Below are 21,745 nucleotides of genomic sequence, written 5' to 3'. Positions count from 1 at the left end.
TGCTTCGAAAGCGCTGCCAGACATTTAATATGCAAGAGTTGTAGCATCTTATCGAAAGAAAACTAATCAGTTGCTCTACATAAAAATTGGTTTTGTTTATATTAATTTTATATAATAATAAATCTATATATTAACTCATATGTACTTATAATCAACAAGAAAACCTCATCGAATACCCTAAAAAACTAGCTTAAGATAACTTATGACAGTTCCTCCTCCATTTCGATTTTGGATCTACTATAAAATAAAGCGCATACATTAGAAATATTTCTTTCTTTCTAAAGTTGTTAGGTACAACTAAAGCATATTAAGTTGTCTGTGAAAATTGATTCAATTTAAGATTATAGAATAATTTCTACATTAACTCAAACTTTTTATTCATAAGTTTATGACACTGAGTTTTTCATGAAAAGTTAAATTATATGTTAATAAAATCGCTGCATATTTTAATTGCTTGCATTAAGCGACATCTATTTGATTTTTGAAATTATGCAGTCAAATCAATGATCCAACAATCGGACGATAATTTATGCATAATCGCAAATCAATTTTCTGTTTTGTTCGAATGCGATTTTTTGTGTTGTTTAGGCAAATTTCTATAGATTTTAATCTCGTGTCGACAACAATAAAATTGTGTTAATTTATGGGAAAGTCATTGGTCTCCGCTGTATCCGTAGCTAACAGATACAGATATAGATACGCGCTACTGTTAGTTGACAATGCCCGTTGACAGATAGATACAGATACAGCTACAGCTACAGCTGTAGATAGAGATGAAGATACAGCTACAGCTATCAAAGCTGAACTTGTTTTTCAATCGGTTTTTGCTGTTGTCTTCATTAAATTACGTTTAATCATTTATGCAGATTTCAATCAATGGGCAAAGCGATTTGAGATACATTTCCGTTTAGCATAAATATCTAAAGTTGATATCAATTTAGCTGCTTTGATATTCAATTTGTTGCAATTAATTGAAATCTACCAAACTGACTGCTTATAGAGATGACAACAGCTCGCGTGACAAAGCACGAGACATGTTTGGGCTATATAATAATAATTAAACGATATTAAATATTCGAATATTTAACATATTTACCATGAGTACTTATATACACGAAGAAATCGATTATGTGTTCTCGTGCGTGTTTGTGGTAATTGTATTTATAAAACTGATATGAAAATACTTTAAGAATGTTCTAAAATATATTTTGAAAACCTATGAAGATTCTCAATATAACTATTTTGAGTTTTGAAACTATAAATAAAAATAACAAAAATGATTTAAGTTCCTTGAAGTATAAATTATTTAGGCTAATATTTAACGAACAAAAAAAATTGTTTTCCATTTTAAATTCGTGTAGTATTTAATGTAATGCGCCACGCGCCCATCTCTAGTTGAAAGTAGTCAAGAAATTTAATTTTTTGTTATTGCTTTTTATTTAGACTATTTACAAGCTTACATGGTTCATGCAATTGAGGACACGTAAGTAGTTTTTACAGCTAGAATGGCCTAGAGCCTGGCTAAAATCAACTCGTTTACTGTGTGTTTTTTTTTACTCTCTAGTGTTAGTTAATACTTAAATGTGGACTGCAGCAAAACGTTGTGTGTTTCAAACTGTTGTTTATCACGCGAAATGGAAAGCTTTCAAATATGTTCATGACTATGCCGAAATCGAAACCCCAAATACCCATACCCCGTACCCCCGCCGCCGAAGCTAGGGCCCCATCTAGAGGCAGGTGTTGACCTCGCGATGCTCCAGGCACTTCTCGCACGTCACCTCACAGCACCATTTGAAGACGCAGTTGCAGTTGGTCCACTCGGTAACCACACGATGCTTGTGGCCCCGACTGCAGCACAGCAGATCGCAGCTGTCTTGGCCCATCGACGTGGCATTGCATTCCCTGTCCTGCGTGCCCAGCGCTCCGGTCTTCGCGTTCGCTGTGCAAAAGTCTGCGGAATCATCCGCATAGACCAGCTGGTATTTGTTCGCCGGCTTCGTGTGCGGCGTCTCTGGCATAAAACTGTTGCCGTCGTTCCGTAGCGCCACCTTGCGCGCCCCATCGTATCTATCCCGCAGTCTTGCCGATATCTCACGAAACGGCGGCATCTTCAACCAACAGGTTTTCACCGTGCACGACCCGGACAATCCATGGCATTTGCACTCCAAACGCATCGCATCGCGAATTGCCTGAAAGTGTGTATAGAGTTGGTAGCAAATATCGTCATATTAAAAACATTGATATTTTAAACGGCTTGGAGAGGTCTGCTTACACATTGATTACTTCTTTCTTAAAATTTACAATTTTACTTTAACAAATTTAGCTTGTAATCATGAAATTGATTGGACTAAAGATATGTCATATTCTTTCGCAAAGTTAAGCAATTATTGAGATGTATATATTTAGAAAAACCATAAAAAGTATAATATGAAACCTTTAAGTGAGTGCAAGTTTAAGTCCAAATTCTGGATAAGATTATATGATCTTTAACTTTTTAGATATTTTAAGCTTTAAGTCGATATTTAAATATTTTATTGTATTCGGATACGGATTCAAATCCCTGCTAATAATAATGATCTAGTTTTGTCTTATCTACAGGGATTATTTGCCAGTGCTATTTGAATGTTGGGTTGTAAGTTTCGTTACTATCTAGTAAATATATAGTGACAATAACAAAATCAATTTAATATTTTTATTGTTGGACATTAAAACACCTGAATGCCACTAGCTTAGAGTGAATATAGCTTTCAACATAGACATATCCAAGACAATCGCGTCCTCCTTTCCATATCACAAAATACTTAAGATAACGGTCAATGAGCGATATTGATCCAGTTCCAATAAATCATTTATCAGTTGTACCAAATATTTTTCATTCTAATTGATCTGCTATTACAGCTAATATTATTCCTAATACTTATTCTGATTTCAATAGTACAGCTGATACCTTAGCTTGAAATTCTGATCCGTCTTTACCCCTTGCTATTCAGATCGGTCGATTTTCCGACACTTTTCCAAGCTAGTTAATTTACTCTTCTTCTTCGCTTACCAGTCGCCCGGCGTTGTTGTTGTGCAGCTTGACCAGTGTGCCCAGATCGCTGCGTCGCTGTCGCTGCTTGGCATCCAGGAAGGCGCGCGAATGTCGCAGCCCGAAGTTGACATTGTCGCTGCAGCCGCCCCACTCCCATTCGCCCTGCGGAAACTTGATGTTGTCCCAGAACTTGCGGCGTCCTCGCCTGCCGCCCAACCGATGGTTGTTGCGTTGCCTGCCAAGAGAAATATCCGTCATGCTGTTGCTGTTGTTGCTGCTGTTGTTGTTGTTGTTGTGGCCGCGCTGCTGTGATGGCAACTGTTGACGCAGCAGCGCAGCTTGCTGCTGCCGCTCGAGCGCTGCCTCCGCGGTGGCCGCATTCACCATTTGGGGCTGGCCGCCATTGCGGCGCATATGCGACTTGTCGCAGGAGCATTCCACCAGTTGGCCCATGGTGCAGGCCTTGGTCACCGCGTAGGTAACGCCCGCCGCTGTTATGGCATTCACAAAGCCCGTCTCCCGCGAGTCTGTGCGAAAAGATAATAAGAAATGTAATCAATAGGCAAGCAAAGAAATCATATGTGCGTACTTCTTATAAATAACTCTTCTCATATTTTGTATATAAATATTATATATTCACAAAAAAAACCTATTATTTGACATAGGCTTACGCACAAATCGATTGCAAAAAAATTCAATAGAAATATATATAAAGTTATTGATATGATTTTTATTGAATATTTATAATATTGTATGAAAAACATTTATCTCAAAGTGTTAAATGTGACTTGAACTATGCCTTGTCAAACTTAATTGTCATGCTTTTGTTTTTGATCTGCTTTTTGAACCTTCAAAAATCGCATAATCAATTTGTGAAATATTGAATTAAGGTGTTGCCCCATGTTGCTCATTTACATATTAAGAGGCTAGCAAGAACTAAGACAGCAAAATAAGAAAACTAAATGTCATCAAAGATCATGCCAAGGCGAAGAACTCTACCAAATTACATGAAAAACAAAACGACTGGAACTGCCCAATATTATGCTTGAGATACGATAATTTGATATTTTAATATTTGCGTTCGATTAAACAATTGTTGAGAAAAGCTGATATTGAACTTGACATGTAATTGTCTGTTATCAGACACCTAATCCAGTTTGCAAAGCCCAATACCCTAGACAATTGTTGCTTTAGAATCCACAGTCTATAAAACTGAAGCATTTAATGGCATTTAATTGATCTAAGTGCTGTTTTAAATAACGATTAACGATTAACGTTTCGATCGATAATTAATCGTTCATTTGCACAACGTGCTTAGTCTGATTAGGTCTGTCCGCATGCATCGTCGCATGATTGATGCCAATTTGTCAGCTTTGGTGACAAAATGATTTATTGCCGCCTCGATAACCGATCGCTGATTACTCTATGCAAATCAGAGAGTGACTCGAGCCGCGCTGTCATCGACTGCATTGCAGTCACGTTTAATGAAATCGAAATCGCAGTTGTAATCGCACCACATCGCCCAGCGATTTGCATATGCTTGTAATGCGAGTACGAGCCGAGCCGAGCCGAGCCGTGGTGTGGATTGAAGTGGAGTGGATGCGGAGCGGTGTGGACAGGTGATATGTCTTTTTGGACAGTCACCACCCCAAATGGTGCGACCGAACGGCATTACATGGCCAGCAACAGCAGCAGCAGCAGCCTTGGAGAAAAGAGTCTTCCTTCTCCGATAGCTGACAGCTTGACAGGGACGCAGTTTTAATCCGCGTGGCGTGGAATTTATTGCAGATAATTTGGTATGTGTTTTGTTTGCGCATTGTTGTCATTAAGTGCAGCAGCAGCAGCCGAAGGAGCAGGGTATATGCACCCGAGTGCCTTTTGACCATTTCGGGCAATAATTTATTAAAATTGACAGCTTTGTAGGCTCATTTTAGGCGCTATTCATCAGCGGGCGCAACATTTTTATTATGCAACTTGATGGATGATGCGGTCGCCTGCCGCCTGACAGTTTGCCAGCCTCGAAGACGAACACGAAGACCAAGACGAAGACGAAGACTGCGACTTGGAGCTGTAATTAGGCAGCATTGCGGGCAACTCTTCACCAGAGATTTCCAGTCTGAGTCAGCGAGTCAGCGAGTGTTGACAGGCTGCCAGTTTGTGCTGCATAATAAAGCAGCGCCGTTTGGCCTTTTGTTGTCGCCATGCATGTGCCCCATGCATGCATCTCTAAGTGTATGTATCTGTATCTGTATCTAGTAGTTGCATTTAGTTGCCACTTACCGCGCATTAGGATTTTCCTCATGCTCTTGCGCAGCACCGTGCAGTTCCAGCGGCGATTGCGAAACTGAAATTCGCATTCGCGAAAGCCCAGATTAATCCCATTGATGATCTCTTTGAGCAGCGCCGAGTCGTGCCGGCAGATTTCGGCCAGCTTGCCACGTAGACGACGTGTCTTTTTGCACATTAGATTTGGATCGAGTAAAATGTTTGTGCCCTCGGCCCTGAAAGAAACGAAAATTCGAGAGCACCTTATTAAAATTGATATGTAAATGCATAAGCATGTCTGCTAAATCGATATGCCCCATGATAAATGAGTGTTTGGTAAATTAATTAGCTGGCCAATGCATTAGAGCGATATAAGATATAAAATATATTAAAAAATAATTCCATTTAATTCCAATGATTTTTTCTCTGTGTTTATATCTTTACATTATATATAAATAATATGTTGTTGCATTAATTAATTATGATTAATATATGTACATTTTATTAAATAAAATAAATTAATAATCATGGTATGATGTTTGCTCGAAATTTAGAACTTTCTGTTTTAAGCTGTCAGAATGACAGACAGTAAATTTAAAATTTTCAAAATTTTAGTAAAGCATTTTAAAAAAATTGTTTATTATTTTAGGGGCTGTTAATAAACGAAAGCTGAAAAGTATTGAAAAAGTTTATATTGAAAATTATGTTTCAAGGCGTATGCTTACTATGTAAATATCTGAGAAAATTTGAATTACCAGAGGCTACCGTATCAACGTAAACGTATATCATTTCCACTACAAATGAATATATATAAATCTTAAGAAAGCTTTTTCATTTCGTTTAAATTTTCAAAATTTCATTTGATTAAGTTTTATATATGAATTTCGATTTTGTTATTATTATTATTTTTTATATTTATTATTATTTATTAATTACAAAATTGCTGGCGGATTCTTGGCAAAAATATATTTAAGAAAAAATTGGTGCCTTCATCTCTTGCATCCAATAATAAATTTGAAGTTTTTGATAGATATTTTTCATTTTCTCAACAGTCAAAACTGCAAAAGTTGTTGTGCCTAGTTATTAGCTGTGTGGCGCCTAGATATGCAACACTCGCATCATTTAGCTGAGAAGTTCATTAAAAATAGTTGCATTTATTTATGCTGGTCTGCTAAAAAGCCGCAAAAAAGATTCGTTTATTTGCACAGAATAAGGAAAACAAGGCGTTCGGCAGTTGAACTAAATTTCTTTTTAGTGCGGCTGATGTAGCGTATACGCAATATGGCGCATCGTTTGCTACGATAGACTCTATACGCATGCATATGTGCACTCCCTACAGCCACACACACACACACACAAACACAGGCAGAGATGAGACACGCACACACACAGACAGGCACTGTGGCACACAGTTCGCAATTGGTTTGTTTATTGTTATAAGCGAAGCGGCGGCGCTCAATAAAATTGTGGCCCCACACACACATGCACACACACACACACAAGGCGTATACACAACACCCACTTGATTTTTTTTTTTAGCAATTTTCTCAATCGATGCAATTTTCGTTTTCATTTTGAATGCCATTTGGAGCAGCAGCAGCAACGGCAGCGGCAGCAGCGTTAAAATTTAATTTAGCTGGAAAATTAATAATTACGTGCAGCGTACAATGTGGGTGCAGCAGCCGTTGAGCATGCGTCGCTGCAGGGCCCAAACAGTTGCCCAGGGCAGGGGCTCGGGTGTGGTGCAGTTGGCAGCCCCTGCTGCCCTCCGTGGCGCACCAGCACCTGCCCCACTGGCTGCCGCATATGGTGCATATATGTGTCAGCCACTGGGCAGCGGCGGCGGCGGCGGCGGCGGCGTTTAAATTGTTTTTGTGTGCGCGCCTTTGGCGCTGATTTATGTTTTTCCATTTCAGATTTATGACTTTTTAATAGCTCAATTGTTTTTCGTTCGCATTTTTGTTGCTGCTGTTGCTGTTGTTGCTGCTGCTGTTGTTGTTTTCATTTTTCCGCTCTTCACATTGCACATTCGCGTGAAATTTGCTTTGCTCGTGAACTTTGCGCAATTTAAGTTGCAAGTTTATGTTTCGGGGCTGGGTAAATAAAGGCATTCGAAGCGTTTTATGGGGAACCCAACACGCCAACAGCTACTGAGAGAGACGGATTCAGCTCTGTGATTGATGTGCGGCCATCGGTCTATTGGTTTGTGTCAGTCTTGACCGCCCCCGTCCGCGCACCTCGCCCGCCCGCTTGCCCCTTTGCATGCTCTTCCAAGGAATTTGCGTTATTTTTAGCAATTAATGGGGCAATTCACAGCGCCGAGCAGCCAGCTGACTCAGCCCAACCGATGGGGCCAAAGAAATCACTGCTTCAAAAATCAAATCGGCAACTTCAAAATGTGCTAGACCCTCCTCTGCACTCCTCCCTACACTTCAGTTATTCATTGATGACAAAGAGCTGATATGGCCATAGCCAAGCCCTTTAAACTTGTCATAGATATGCCACACTTGGCTTATCGTTCGCCAATTCATGTATAACAATAATTTCCAGTGACTAGGCCAACTGATAGAGTGTGCAAGTTACCCTTGTGGATATTGACAAATGTGAATAATATTAATTATTATTCATTAGAAATTTCACCAGGCATATAAAGCAGGTGAAATTTATATATGGCATCTAGGTAGGAATATTTATTAAATATGATTATTATGATATGATGCATAATAATACATACTACCTGTTGCATATTGAACATATGTTCAGTATTTATGTAATACTCATTAATTATTAAAATATATGAAACAATTTTTTAAGGAATTAAATCTTGTTCATTATTAAGTTAAGACTACTTCATGTATGTACTTCATGTCTTCATGTAATAACGAAAAATATTAAAAGATACAAATCAGAGATTGTTTGTTCGATTATCAACCTACTTTTGTAACATGCATTTATATATTAATAATTAATCTGGTCCGGATATATATATATGTATTTATGTATATTTATTTTGACACATATTTATACTGCAACCCCTGACCTCTACGCTGGCTAGACATGTTCTATCATAGATATTCCACTAAATGCTACCTGTGGTTACCCATTTCTAATTCAGCACATTTCCCCATATATTGCCTTAAAGGCACTTGAACAGGTTTGATGCCCCAATTTGCCCACCTGGATCGCGCTATGCCCACCTGGTGGTGGCCATGCCCTTGTCTCTGTCGCACTTGCCGCTTAACGATCTATCTTTATCTATCTATATAGGTTTTGTGTGCCTGCGGCAATCACTCGATCTCAATGCGAGCCAAGAGATTATGACAACTTAATAGCTACAAAATCTTGAAAACAAATAGAGCAGACACACGCACACACCACCAAAAATATGAGCTGCAACAACAACAACAACTGAGCACCTCCAAAAGTCAAACAGCAAAGAGCATAAATGATAGACGCGCTTGTAAACACCACAAAAACAACAACAACATTGAGCTAAAACAATTGAAGTTCGCTGGCGAACGATGATGATGAGATCGCAATGATTCGGATCTCGAAGTCGATGCGCTGATGACTGGAGAGATCTAAAGAACTCAAAACTCAAACACCTTTCAAGCGTGCAGAGCGCGTAACCACACAAGTTGCCAGCAGGCAACAACAACAACAACAGCAACAACAACAAACACGGGGAGTTTTGGTTAAGCGGAAAATAGCCGAGGCCGATATGAGGATGATGCTGCCGATGTGGCCGACTCGCAGTCGTCCGTTCGACACTTTTTGGTTTTTGAAGTTGAAGTTTGCTTGGCAGCAGCCGCAGAAGCAGCAGCCGGCAGCAGCCGGCAGCAGCAGGCAGCAGCAGGCAGCGACGCCAGCAGCGCAGCTGTCGGCAACTTGAAACAACTAAACAACTTCAGTCTGCCAGTCCCAGGTCCCAGTCCAGGCAACTTGCAACTGGCAACTGGCAACTGGCAACAGGCAACACTTGGCCGCGACGTATCTTTATTTTGCTTTCACACAACCGAGAGAAGCGAAGCGATTTCAACTCCAAGTGTGCCCCTATTGCAGATTGTTGTTGTTGTTGGTGTTGGTGTCGTTATAGGCCTCAATGGATTTTCAGTGATTTTTTTCTTTGATCAAAGTGCCCGGTTTGATGGTAGCCACTGACAAGTGGTTGAAATTTCCCATACCCAACCCATGCCACGCCAAACCGATCTACAGTCCACCGCTCTCTCAGCTGTGTTCTACTCTAACTTGAAGGGCATAATAGCTGGCATGCTATGTTTGTCACATATACCTTGTACACAGCTAAAATGAATTGTTGGCTTTAAAAAATAGATTTCATGTAATAAAGTTTTGTAAAAGAAAGAAAAGAATACTTAAAATATTTTACAAAAATAAATCTGAGTTCAGCTGGCGGTCCTAAAATAATAATGAAAATATTGGGAAAAGATTTATATTTAACACTTTTTTTTTATTTAACTATGAAAAAGCCTTTTTATTTTAACAGGTTATTTATTTATGTTATGTTTCCCAATAAGTGCTAGTATTTTAAATTTCCTAGATTTTGTTTATTATTTTTCTAGAACTACATTTATTCCAATAGTTGCTTATGCACTTTAAAATCAAATTGTCTTATAAGGACTTATTATCTTCCCCTATTCGGCAATATTTTATTTATTTTCTCTCAATTCGTGCTCTGATATCATGCACGATATTATCAGCTAAATGATTTTTGAATGTGCTTCGGAGATAAATCAAATTATATTTATTTTCTTAGGATCCATATTAAAGGTTTTTTTTTAGCTTATGTATAGCATATAATTAGCAAGTTTTTTATCATAATCTTATTTTAAGTTTTATTATCTGCATCGAAATAAGACTCTATCTTAATATTTCCCTAATATTTCTAATATCTATACATTTGATAATTTCTTTTTGAGGAAATTTAAATTTGTTCCATTTCCTCTTCCTTTCTGAGACAGCCATAATTAGTAACATTTAAGGATGTAAAGAATTAAATTCTTGTTAGGGCATTTGAAATTCGTCATGGTATTGTTTGCTGTCCCTTTCCCTCTTATTTTCTATGTAAATAGACAGTCACAATGGATGCAACTTCGTTTGATTGACTCATTTTCGTGAGTCGCCGTCGCAGTCATCGCCAGTTGGCATCTCCGGCGGTTGTCCGTGCCGCATACCCTCGCGGATTGGAGGTGCCACTGACTGCGCCGAGTGCGTTGCAGTGTAAACAAATCAACGACTTAAACCACTTGTCAACATGCGAGTGGCAAAGTATTTAAACAAAGCGTTGACAACTGAATGAATGGCCGGCCGCTCGTTCAGTTGGCCAACAGATCGTTTGGGCCGCTTTTCGGCCGCTGTCCGAGCTGGCCGCTGGCCGCGTTGGCCACTGCCAAGTGCTGTTGTGGCTGGTCAGTTTTCAATTTACGCGCACAAATATTTGTCCACAGAATGCCTCAGCGCAAGTGCTGATCTCTTGTGCACACACAACTGGACAAAGGGGCAGCCGCTGCGGCTAGTCGACAGGGTTTGCGGGGTGGCTGGCGTTTGATGTGGGCGGCGGCATTGACAATTGATTAGCCAGCCGACGGCTACTGCCGAAGGCGGCAATGCCACCAAAAGGTGTTGACATGAGTTAGAGGCGGCTGAGATCTGGTCTGGTCTGGTGGGCGCGGCTCAACGTGTGTGGGCGTTTGAGTCGCGCGCTGCTTTTTGGCACCTTCAGCGTGTTTGTCATTTGGCAATTAGCAAATTAACATGTACCACTGTGCGCAGGCGCCGCCTTTTAACCAAAGAAAAACAATGCCTGCTGATGACAATCATCCTGTTGGAATGCGCTTCGTTCGTTCCCAGGCTCTGGGACATGCGCATGTCCAATTGCCGCCAGGCTAGCTAATAATTCAGGCATATTTACTATTTGACTGGCCTTTGTCAGCCGTTTAACAAGCCAAAAGCCCTGGGAGAGCTCTGAAAGATCTGACAGCCACGACTTGCTGCTGGCCAAAGACAAAGACAAAGACGACATCAATCTTTTGGTGCTTGGCGCGCGCAAATTGCGACAACGTTTAACTTAATTATGGCGCAAATAGGCGTTGCCACATGGACGCGCACATGACCATGTCCAGGCTGCAGCTTTGCTAAATCACGTGTTAAAGGGCCAGAACTGTGAGAAAACTCTGGACTTCCTTTAAGCTGTGCCACAAATTTATGTGACATTAGATAAATGTGTGCAAGCGCTATGATGCAGCGTTAATGTGACTTATTCTCAATTTAATGGGCTATATTTATGGCGATGTCTCTTCGTGTCTCTTCTATCAGTTGTGATGCGAATGTCAAGATACTCTTCAATTCAATATTTATACATATGAAAGCAAGAACGGGGAGCCCAATTCCATGATATGTTGGTGTAGCACAAAGGAATAATCAATATAATAATAATACTAACTAAAATGATGATAATAAAAATAATAATAATAATAATAATAATAATAATAATAATAATAATAATAATAATAATAATAATAATAATAATAATAATAATAATAATAATAATAATAATAATAATAATAATAATAATAATAATAATAATAATAATAATAATAATAATAATAATAATAATAATAATAATAATAATAATAATAATAATAATAATAATAATAATATAGTAATAATAATAATAATAATAATAATAATAATAATAATAATAATAATAATAATAATAATAATAATAATAATAATAATAATAATATTAATAAAAATAAAAACTTAATATAATAATAATAATAGTTTAATAATACCAATAATGTTTACAGTTCTTATAAATCATTATAGTATGTACATTGGACTAGAAGACAACCCGTGCAAAATTATTCATTTTAATTTTATTTTTTAAATATTAAGAAAATTTGTCATTTAATGAAGATTTTTTAATTTTTAATAAAACAACTTTTCGAGTGTAAAATCTTAAGGTAAAAAACTTTTCAAACTTTGCATGCATATTTTCGGTATATATCGACTGCGATATCTAGGAACCTTAGTTCTGGGTTAATTTTAGATTTTTTTGGAACGCCTGGTAAAGTTAAGAACGAACTCTCTATACATGTTTTCATTAAATATTTATATTGTAGCAAGAAATATTGTTTAACTCCTGCTCCAAGTTTTGGATGATGCAGTCTTGAAAATGTGTACGCTATGTTAAAATAGATCGCTATAAAATTTTGCATGAAGTAAAGCGAATTTTTATAGATTCGCTAGTGCTATGAGAGGGAAGGTATTTAAAAGTAATTTTTATGAATCTGTGTATACTTAACGATGGTAAGTATGTATACAAAAGTCCTTAGTTCTTATAAGCTCAATGCCAGTTTTTGCCTGTAACATACATTTGCATAACTTTGCATAACTTTATCATAACATTTCCAACGACTAAAGGGCATGCAAAATTCAACAATAACTCATGTTTTTGCTCCGAGTTCAAACAAAGCTTTCTTTGAACCATGTATGGTATTACATTTTCCGTATAGAGCACTCAGTGCTAACATTCCCTGAACTGGCTCTGATTATCTCAGCTGACAGCCCCATCAAATCTCTGGCCTCGGCTGCATGACAAGAACATTTGCTAGTTACCTTGGGCCAGGGCCTAGGCCCTTTATTTTGTCAGTCCTTCAACTTGACCCATGTCTGTCTTGTCGTCATTCTCTTTGTCTTTGGTTTTGTCTGCGGTCATGCGTTTTAATTATGATGCAGCGTTCGAGGCACGCATCTGTCAACGTGACAGAGGTGCAGAGACAAATTAACAAAATAAACAAATTGCATGAGTTTTAATTAAAAATCAGCCAAAGAACCGGCCCGAACCCGTGCCAAATGCAACGAGCACTCAGCTTGGGTAACTAGCTACTGATCCCAACATATCTCTCATCTCTCGTCTCTCTTTCAACTGCCTGTGGCAAGTGGCGAAAGCTGCTCCCCTTCCCCCAGTTGCCAGTTGCCAGTTGCCAGTCTCTCCTCGCGGCATCATAATCAAGTCATCTGCATTAAATTTTGGCAATTGGCCGAATTGTATGCTCGTTAGCCAACGCCTAATCTAAAGATGTTGGGGGTGTTCGTCGTACTAGTATTCTATATACTTGGCTATCTGAGAAAGTGTGCCAATTTTCAATGGCTTTGCTCTACTGACACGGAGCACGCGGCGTATGCGCAATGTTGTTGATTTTGCCTCCTAGAGCGACGATGTTGGAACAACAAATGCAGGCAACACACAGCTTGAGACTAAGTGCCACTGCCACACACTGAGATTGCGGTGAGTGTGTGTGAGAGAGAGTGCGTGTGTGTGTGGCGAGTGCTGTTTAACCCATTAAAGCCCTGGCGGGTTTTAATTGCCATTTCGCATGCTGTGAGTGCCAAAAACTGACTATGAATGAACCCTCTGAATGAATGAGCATTCGATTGAGTACACGTATGTGTATGCGAATGATTGAATGAATGAAAATCAGGAAACTGGCCCCAAAAATAGATTGAACCAGTGCTTGACTGTAAATGTCAAGCGATTCGAACGAACGGAAATGAGCTCATTTCATTTGAAATCAAATTGTTATTCATAAATTTGAGATTTTCATCGTTTGCATCTCTCGTTGCTCTGTTTTTAATTAAATTCCAGACACGCCAGCAAAAGCATCATCAGCCCGATCAGCAACAATTTGTTGTAAGTTCTCTGTAATTGGTTTCGGCTGCGGCTCTGGCCAATGGAATTTCCATTCATTTAACGGCACATCGAGCTATATGTCTGCCCCCACTCATTGATTATCATCTCAATAGCTCACACAATGATCGTTTGATTTAGTGCATTTGGCTGGAAAATAACACATACAACCATCTGAGTAGATTGTCGGTCTGTAAACCCAGACACAAAGAGAGAGAGCGAGAGAGAGAGAGAGCGATCCCAATGCGAATTGCAACTGTTGCAAAATGTGCAGATCTAATTGATAAATGTAAACAACGATAGTTTTAATAATTATCGATACCAATGTGTGGGTAGGATGCAATAATTGAATGTCGAGGTTGCATTAGGGATGCACAAAATGTATATACAAATGTGTATATATAGCTCAATATATTAGATGACCGGGTAATTCCCGGGTATGCCTGTGTGATCTCTTACACGAAACGCAGACTAAATTTACTTGACATTATTGATAGCTCCTCTGATGCACTACAATTTTAGAAATGCATAATATTGAATATTGCCCTACTATGCGATTCTCATAAATTGAAGTAAGGCTTACGGGTTTGTTCTATTAACATGTAGTGTGTACAATCTAAGCAAGTAACTCCGCGTTCCAATGCAAATGAAATAAATGGTATTTAAATAGCACCCTTCTTTGCGATTCTCATGAATTTAAGTACGACTTGCAGATTGTCATGATTTAATTTGAAGAATTACGTTACAGTCTATCGATTAACTAACTTACGTTATAGAATGATGTATGTTCTTCGATTACTTAGTAAAGTATTTCAACTTCTATAAGTTTCCCTATATTCCCACTCATCCAATATCATATCTGAGAACCCCGTTTCCCATGTATTTGCCAGTCTGTCGTCAGGGCCTGCTTGTTGTTAGCTCACTTGCGGCTTGTCTGGTGCCCTTGAGCGGCACAAATGAAGCGTTAAAATGCCGCATTCGACTTTTTTGTGGGGTGGCGACAACATCATTATCGTCATAGTCATCATCATCATCATCATGGGCGACATCAAACGCTGTCAGGCAGCGACTGAACTTGAGCTCTAATTATTTAATTAATTTATTGCGAAAGTTTTCAATTGAATTGAATGTGCTCGCTCAGACTATGGACAAAATGCACATCGCACACCCGCCAGGCCCATCCCCATCCCCCGGCACGCCTCGCCACCTCCTGGTGATCGGCGTTAACTCTTTAATGTTGCAGGTGGCCTCCTTTGGTGGCTGCTGCCGCGCCCAGTTGCACACAACTCAAATAAAATTAATGCAAACGTTCGCTTTGGGATCGTCATGCAGTCTACGCCACGCGACGCCTACGCCACCCGTCTATGCCACGCCCCCAATAAACGACAGCCCCCACCCGCCCAGCGCGCACACAAATATGACAAATGCTTGCGCCAAAAGTCGAGACATTGCAGTTCTCGTTGCCGCTGACAGCGACAATTTTTCTACCTCAGATGCTCGCGGATGCCCAGATGCAGTTGCAGATTTAGATTCATTGATGCCACTTTGCTGGCAAATGCTTTTGGCAAAGTGCATAGCCTATGCACCGCCGCCCACCGCCCACCGTACACCGTACACCAGCCTTATGCTGCTTTCTTTTGCGACACTTTTCATTCTATTTGATGTCTGTTCCCATCATGCTCTTCATTTATTTTGTTTCATTTTATTTATCTTGGCCTGTAATTTCGCGCATAAATTCAAATGCTGCCCAGCTCGGAATGGGGCAGTGGCATGGGCAGGGGCAGGAGTGTTTCTTTTTTATTTATTTTGGCTGCACTTTTCGCTTTTTCGGTTTTTCTTGTATCCTGTACTCGCAAAATGTTTGAAGAAGGGTATGCGATGCAAGTGTAGTGTAGACATTGAGATGGATATCACATATTTCACATTATATTTTGTTGACCTAAATATATATAATATAATTAACATGATGTTTATATAACCCGAAAGTGTGATGATTAACTATACGGCCATCATGTGAATTATCGATATTTCTATCGAAAATATATGAGCTATCCCTTACATGGCCCCAACTGCATTACCGATATGATTGTATTGATTATCGATCAAGAATAGAATTGCAACTTCCTAATAAACATGATATTTATATAACCTGATTTCTTATACTATGTGTATTATTGATATTTCCATCGATTACAAAATTAAGCCATGCTTTATTTTTACTTTCACGTTTTTATATGACATCAATATAACATTAAATATCATATTGGTCTGTTATATAGCTGTTAAGTGCATTATCGAAATCAATTAAAAAACTAAGCTTCGACTCATCACCTTTATTTTCTCATATTCTTACATTATATTTATATAAACTAAAATTCAAACTTTTTAATTGTAATCTTGATATTTCTATCGGTTATTAGAATCGATAATTTGCTTCCTGCATTGATTGCCTCTATTGATAGTTTTTTCAACCAAATTGAAAATATGTAAAAACCATCAATAATATTGCATTCCAAATATCTTAACTAGCGAGTCGAGCTTCTAATGCTAGCTTTTCAATTTATAGGGTACCTTCTAGTCTATCACTTTCGAGCCGACCACTTTTACTTGTTTACGGCCACGTTTTTCGTCCCCAGAAAAATTGCCATGTAATTAAATCTAAATCAAACGTCACATTTTGAAGGTCTTTCGCTGGCAACATCGTCCGCTCGATTGGCTCTGGCCGAATTTTCGCTTTGGCTTTGACTCACCTCAAAGCGCGTAGAGCTCATGTCGCATACAATTTCCACCTATTGCACTGCATTGCATTTTTTTTTTTGTTTTGTCTATTTTGTTGTCGTCAGCAACGGCAACAGCAACCCATGCCCCAAAACCCAAAACCGGAAACGGTTACGCCAATCTCTCGAGCTTATGTATTGATGAGATCTGACATGCTGAAGATCAGCGTTTGTAATGGGTTTTTTGGCATTGAATTTGACGCAACGCAACAGCAACATCAACAGCAACATATATGCATGTATTTTGGTTCAATGGGTTTGTCTCTGGCAATTTCTATATAAATAATGCTGATCTCGAGTCGCGCGATCTGGGAAAGCAGCTTCAAATGGTAACTATGAATAGCCTGATATAATTTAAAATCAAATTATTTCTTGACGATAGCAAAAGGAAGATGTGTTTCATAATTGGATAGATGGGCAAGAACAAAATATCTCAAAGATACATACAAAATCTAGACTAGATGAAGCTGAAATTAAGGGGGTTTCCTGGTGCCAAAGCGGAAAAATGGTTTACGGGCTCGAATAACAGAGCATGGATGTTATATTCAATTATTTAAGCTGACTACCCATTCCCATAGCTCTATTCGATTTGGGTACTATCTACATATAATTGTGGGTAATCTGAGCATTTCGATGCGATCTACAGCGTTTTGTAGTAATATCTGTTTTTATATATTGCCAAAAACAGATTTTAAATAAATCTTGTAATCTTGTGTATCGCCAGCTAAATGAAGATTTAAATATTTTAAGCTTGTTTTAATGATTTAATTCTAGCTTGCATTATTTTATTTCTCGGCCAACTCTTCTTCCAGGCAGAAGAAGAAGAGAAAACTAAAATACCGATGACATTGGCTGAATATTTAAATGAGGTAAAAATTAAATTATAAAATAAATAGACAAATTTTCATGTTATATTAACAAATTGTGACGAAAATCGAAGACATTATTTTTGTATAAATGAGTATATATTTGTATGTGCATGTATGTACGAATGTATGTATGTATTTACGTGTGCAAGTATGTGTTTATGTATAATAGTGTGCATGACAATATGAATTTGATGTGCAGGCATAGAAGTACGCATGTATATGAATGTGTTTGTGTGTCTCTGTCCGTATGTATGAATAACATGTATGTGCATACACATGTATGTAAGTATTTTTGTATGTATGTTTTTATTATTGTCTGTAAGTACAGAAATATTTTGTGCGAAGGGATATAAGTATTATATATGTGTGTCTGTGTTTGTGTGGGTGTGGGTATGTATAAGCGTGTGTGTGTTAGTGTGTGCATTCGTGTATGCATGCATTTATGCATTATGCATTTATGTATGCATGCATGTTTGTTTTCTAAGACCAAACGCACAGCAGGCTTATTTTTCGCTGTCCTGCAAATTTAAATAAAACGAATTTCTAGCAAGTGCTCTACTCCTCGATTCTCAAGAATTCAAGTAGGCTCTGCACTTTTCATGCTTAGCTAGTAGTTATTTTTTGTTTGCACTTTTTTGTTGTTTTTTTTTTGTTCTCTTGTATGTTTGTATATACATTTATATGTATGTACATATATGTATATGTATATACATATATATGTATGTATGTACGTGTGTACACATATATGTATGTATGTATGTACGTTTGTAAATAAATATGTATTTATGTATGTACATGTGTATGTATATATGTACGTGTGTACATATATATGTGTACATATACATACGTATGCATATATGTATGTACATATATATGTTTGTACATATGTAGGTATGTACATATGTATGTTTGCATGAACCTATGTATGTATGTACATATGTATGTATGTACAAATGTATGTATGTACAAATGTATGTATGGACATATGTATGTATGTCTATATGTATGTATGCAGGTTTGCATATATACAAACAAACATGCATTCAAATATGTACAAACAGGCATACATATCGCATTGAATCGCATTTCTACCGAGGAAGCTTGGATTCTACGAAAAGTGTGGAACACCATGAAAAAGTTTTAAACAAATGTTTTTCCCGATTTTTCCACATACGCGGGTGGAATTTCCCGAAACCCCGTCTTACGTGCAAAAATTTCAGCATCCTAGTCAATCAGTCAGGACAAACAGTTTTATATGTAGATATATATATTTTTTCGGTGGTTCGGGTTACAGCTTGCTCCAAATTCCTGCGCCTATGATGCTTTGGTGAAGCGGGTTTAGCTCATCCTTGAACTTAGGGTATGTTTTATAACTGGGTTTGTATATATTTAAAAAATTGTAAGGAAATAAGACAATTTTAAATTACAATTGCCTGATATAGTGAAAAAAGTAGATATTTTCAAAAGCACCAAATTTGTTCTTTACCCAAAATAACATTTACGAGATAGGGGTCAACGTTATTTATACTTTCCGACAGGATCTCCTCCTCGACATGATCTATTCCACTTGAAATTTTTGCAGTTGATTATAAAAAAATGATTATTTTCTTGATCGAATCGGTTCGGTGCAAAATGTTTTGCAGCCTCAAGTGTTATAAAGGTTAAAAACAATAAGAATATTGCTTTCTTTTTATTTAATGATCTTCTTCTTAATAAAAGGGAACCAATCTTTAAATCAAGGGTTCGATAAAGATCTCTCTATTGTATTCAATTATTTTTCAAAACAATATCTTAATCCTAACTGATATGTTCCTATAATTAGTAAATGGTCTGGTAAATATTTAAATTAATTTAATAAACAGATTATTTATTAAGCACAACCCAAGAATGTTATTATTTATACACATTTCTAGTATAAACATATTTTTATAAATACATATATACATCTAATTGATCTGTTTTAAATTCTTATAGAAGTAATAAGTGTGTGCATTTTAATTTGCTGTTATGCTGAGCACTTAAATTGGAATTATTTTTGTAGTAAATTGTAAATTGAGAACTCACCAACCGAATCCCGTCATTGGCATTGCAAATATTAAAATTGCAATTACCATGAATAACCGCATATCGCTCCGAAGCCGCAACAGCGGCAACAAACAAATGTGGCCCAGTCTCGAGTGTTGTTGTTGGTTTATGTTTAGGTTGCTGTTGCTGTTGTTGTTGCTGTTGTTGTTTCAGTTGTTTCAGTATTTGGGCAGGTAGTTAAAGCCTTTTTTATTGCGGCCACGATGAGTGCGAGTACGAGATGTGCTTATTTGAATATTTCGCAAAACGTACAAACAAAAAACGATATTAAATTAAGTTTCAGCTTTCTGACGAGCGAATTAATCAAGCGGCAAGCGCTGAGATACTTTCAGTTCGACGTGGCGTGAAGTGAGCTTTAAATTGAAGCTGGAGGCGAGAGACAGGCGCACTTGTTGAATACAATGAGCACGGGCGACATCGCGAAGACCGAGCAGCGATCAGTGATCAGCGATCAGTGATCAGTGATCAGCGATCAGCCAACAACGTTCACAGAGAGTTAATGATCATCGTGGATGACGCGAAGCCTGAGCTCACGGATTCTTTCACTTTTATGCTTTTATGTTTTATTTTTATTTGTATTATAATTTTTGTTATTTATTTTGTTTACTTAACGCACAGCTGCTGCGTTGTCTGGTACGCACACGGAGAAAGCTGCCGGCGTACTGAGCAGCGCCCAAGGAGCCAGCCAGCGCAGGAGTCGTCGGATCGTGTCCAGGCCCAAAAGCAGCCGGTCGGTCGGTCGGTCGGTCGGTCGGCCAGTCAGCTAGTTGGCCAGGGCCCCAAAATGTGAACAGCGAATCAAAGCGCAAAATGTTGAAAAATAGTTGGAAGGGTGGAGCCGCACCACAGCGGGGCCGAGCGGGGCGTTCAGGAGGAGGGTTGCAGAACTTCTTCGCGGAGTAGCGTAAAAAATGAAATTAAACGCGCGCGCTTTAATCAAAGCGCAGTCCCAGGCTAAAAGCTGAAGCTGAAGCTCAGCTTCCAGTTTCAGTCTCAGTTTTTCGTTTTGTGTTTTAGTTGTTGTTCTTGCTGTTGTTGTTCTGCCCGATTTTTGCCTTTTCGGCCGTATCCTTAGCCAGTTTTTCCCATGCTCTTCGGCCCTGGGAACCCGACCGAAAAAAGTGCACAAAACAAAAACTCGCGACGTTGAACGAACTTCGAACACACAACAGTCGCGTTCTTGTTGTTGTTGTTGTTGTTGTTACTTGGTTGTTGTGTTTCGTTTGGTGTTGCTGCTGCTGTGAATTTGGGACTGAGTTTTGTCGGGAATCTCTCGTTCTGTTCCGTTGCCGGCCACAGCTCGCGACGCTCTGCGGGATTTGAAAATAGTGGCGCACACTTTTCGTGTTTGTTTGGCGAAAAACGCTTCGCAATCTACGGCATCGCCTTCCGTCCGTCTCCCGTTTACGTTTGCGTCTCCGTCCGGACTGCGAATGCGACTGCGATTGCTACTGCGACTGCGACTGCAAATGCGACTGCGATCGACGCTGGCTCTGCTCTGACTCTTGACTGATCTGCGTCTGCGTTTGGCATCGGGAGCACAAACGCCGGCTATGTGCTGGGGCAATAGGCTATGAATGGACGCGGACGCGTTTCGTTCGGATCGCTTATTCTTATTGTTGTTGTTTTTCTTGTTGTTGTTGTTGTTGTTTTCGTAGTCAAAAAGTCTCTTCTGCTGCCACTGCTGCTGCTGTTGCTGTTGCTCTTGTTCTTATTGCTGCTCTGTTTAGGAACGTGAAAATGTATTTCACTCATGCGCGTTCTGTGCGCTCAACAACAACAACAACAACAACGCTGACGACGCGACGTCGCTGCTCGCTGTCAGCGTCGCCGTCGACGTCGCTGTTATTTTGTTGATTTTTTGAGATATTTTCTAATGTATCTGTAGATATGTGAATGTACTGCGTTCGGCTGTGTGCTCTGCCCACAGCACATACAGTTGCCGCTAATTGTAAGTGTACCAAGTGGAAGTCGCGTCCACAAGTACGCAAATTGCATACATCAAGCT

At 38.8% G+C, this 21,745-nt stretch overlaps 1 protein-coding gene across 1 annotated transcript; it reads right to left on the bottom strand.

Moving 5' to 3' along the window:
- Positions 1-1,413: 1,413 nt before the first annotated feature.
- Wnt6 (Wnt oncogene analog 6) lies at positions 1,414-21,254 on the bottom strand. Its single transcript, XM_064685951.1, has 4 exons — positions 19,717-21,254; positions 5,312-5,532; positions 3,050-3,558; positions 1,414-2,189 (listed from the first exon to the last, which is right to left on the bottom strand). Exons 1-4 carry the CDS (start codon positions 19,776-19,778, stop codon positions 1,728-1,730), a joined length of 1,254 nt encoding a protein of 417 aa, XP_064542021.1. The 5' UTR covers positions 19,779-21,254; the 3' UTR covers positions 1,414-1,727.
- Between the last annotated feature and the right edge of the window lie 491 nt (positions 21,255-21,745).

The sequence above is a fragment of the Drosophila montana genome, unplaced genomic scaffold, assembly GCF_035044405.1.
Source record: "Drosophila montana isolate Dmon_TW-CO22-7 unplaced genomic scaffold, ASM3504440v1 contig_3123_1, whole genome shotgun sequence".
In the NCBI taxonomy this organism is placed as follows: domain Eukaryota; kingdom Metazoa; phylum Arthropoda; class Insecta; order Diptera; family Drosophilidae; genus Drosophila; species Drosophila montana.
This window is presented reverse-complemented; position numbering and strand designations above follow the sequence as displayed.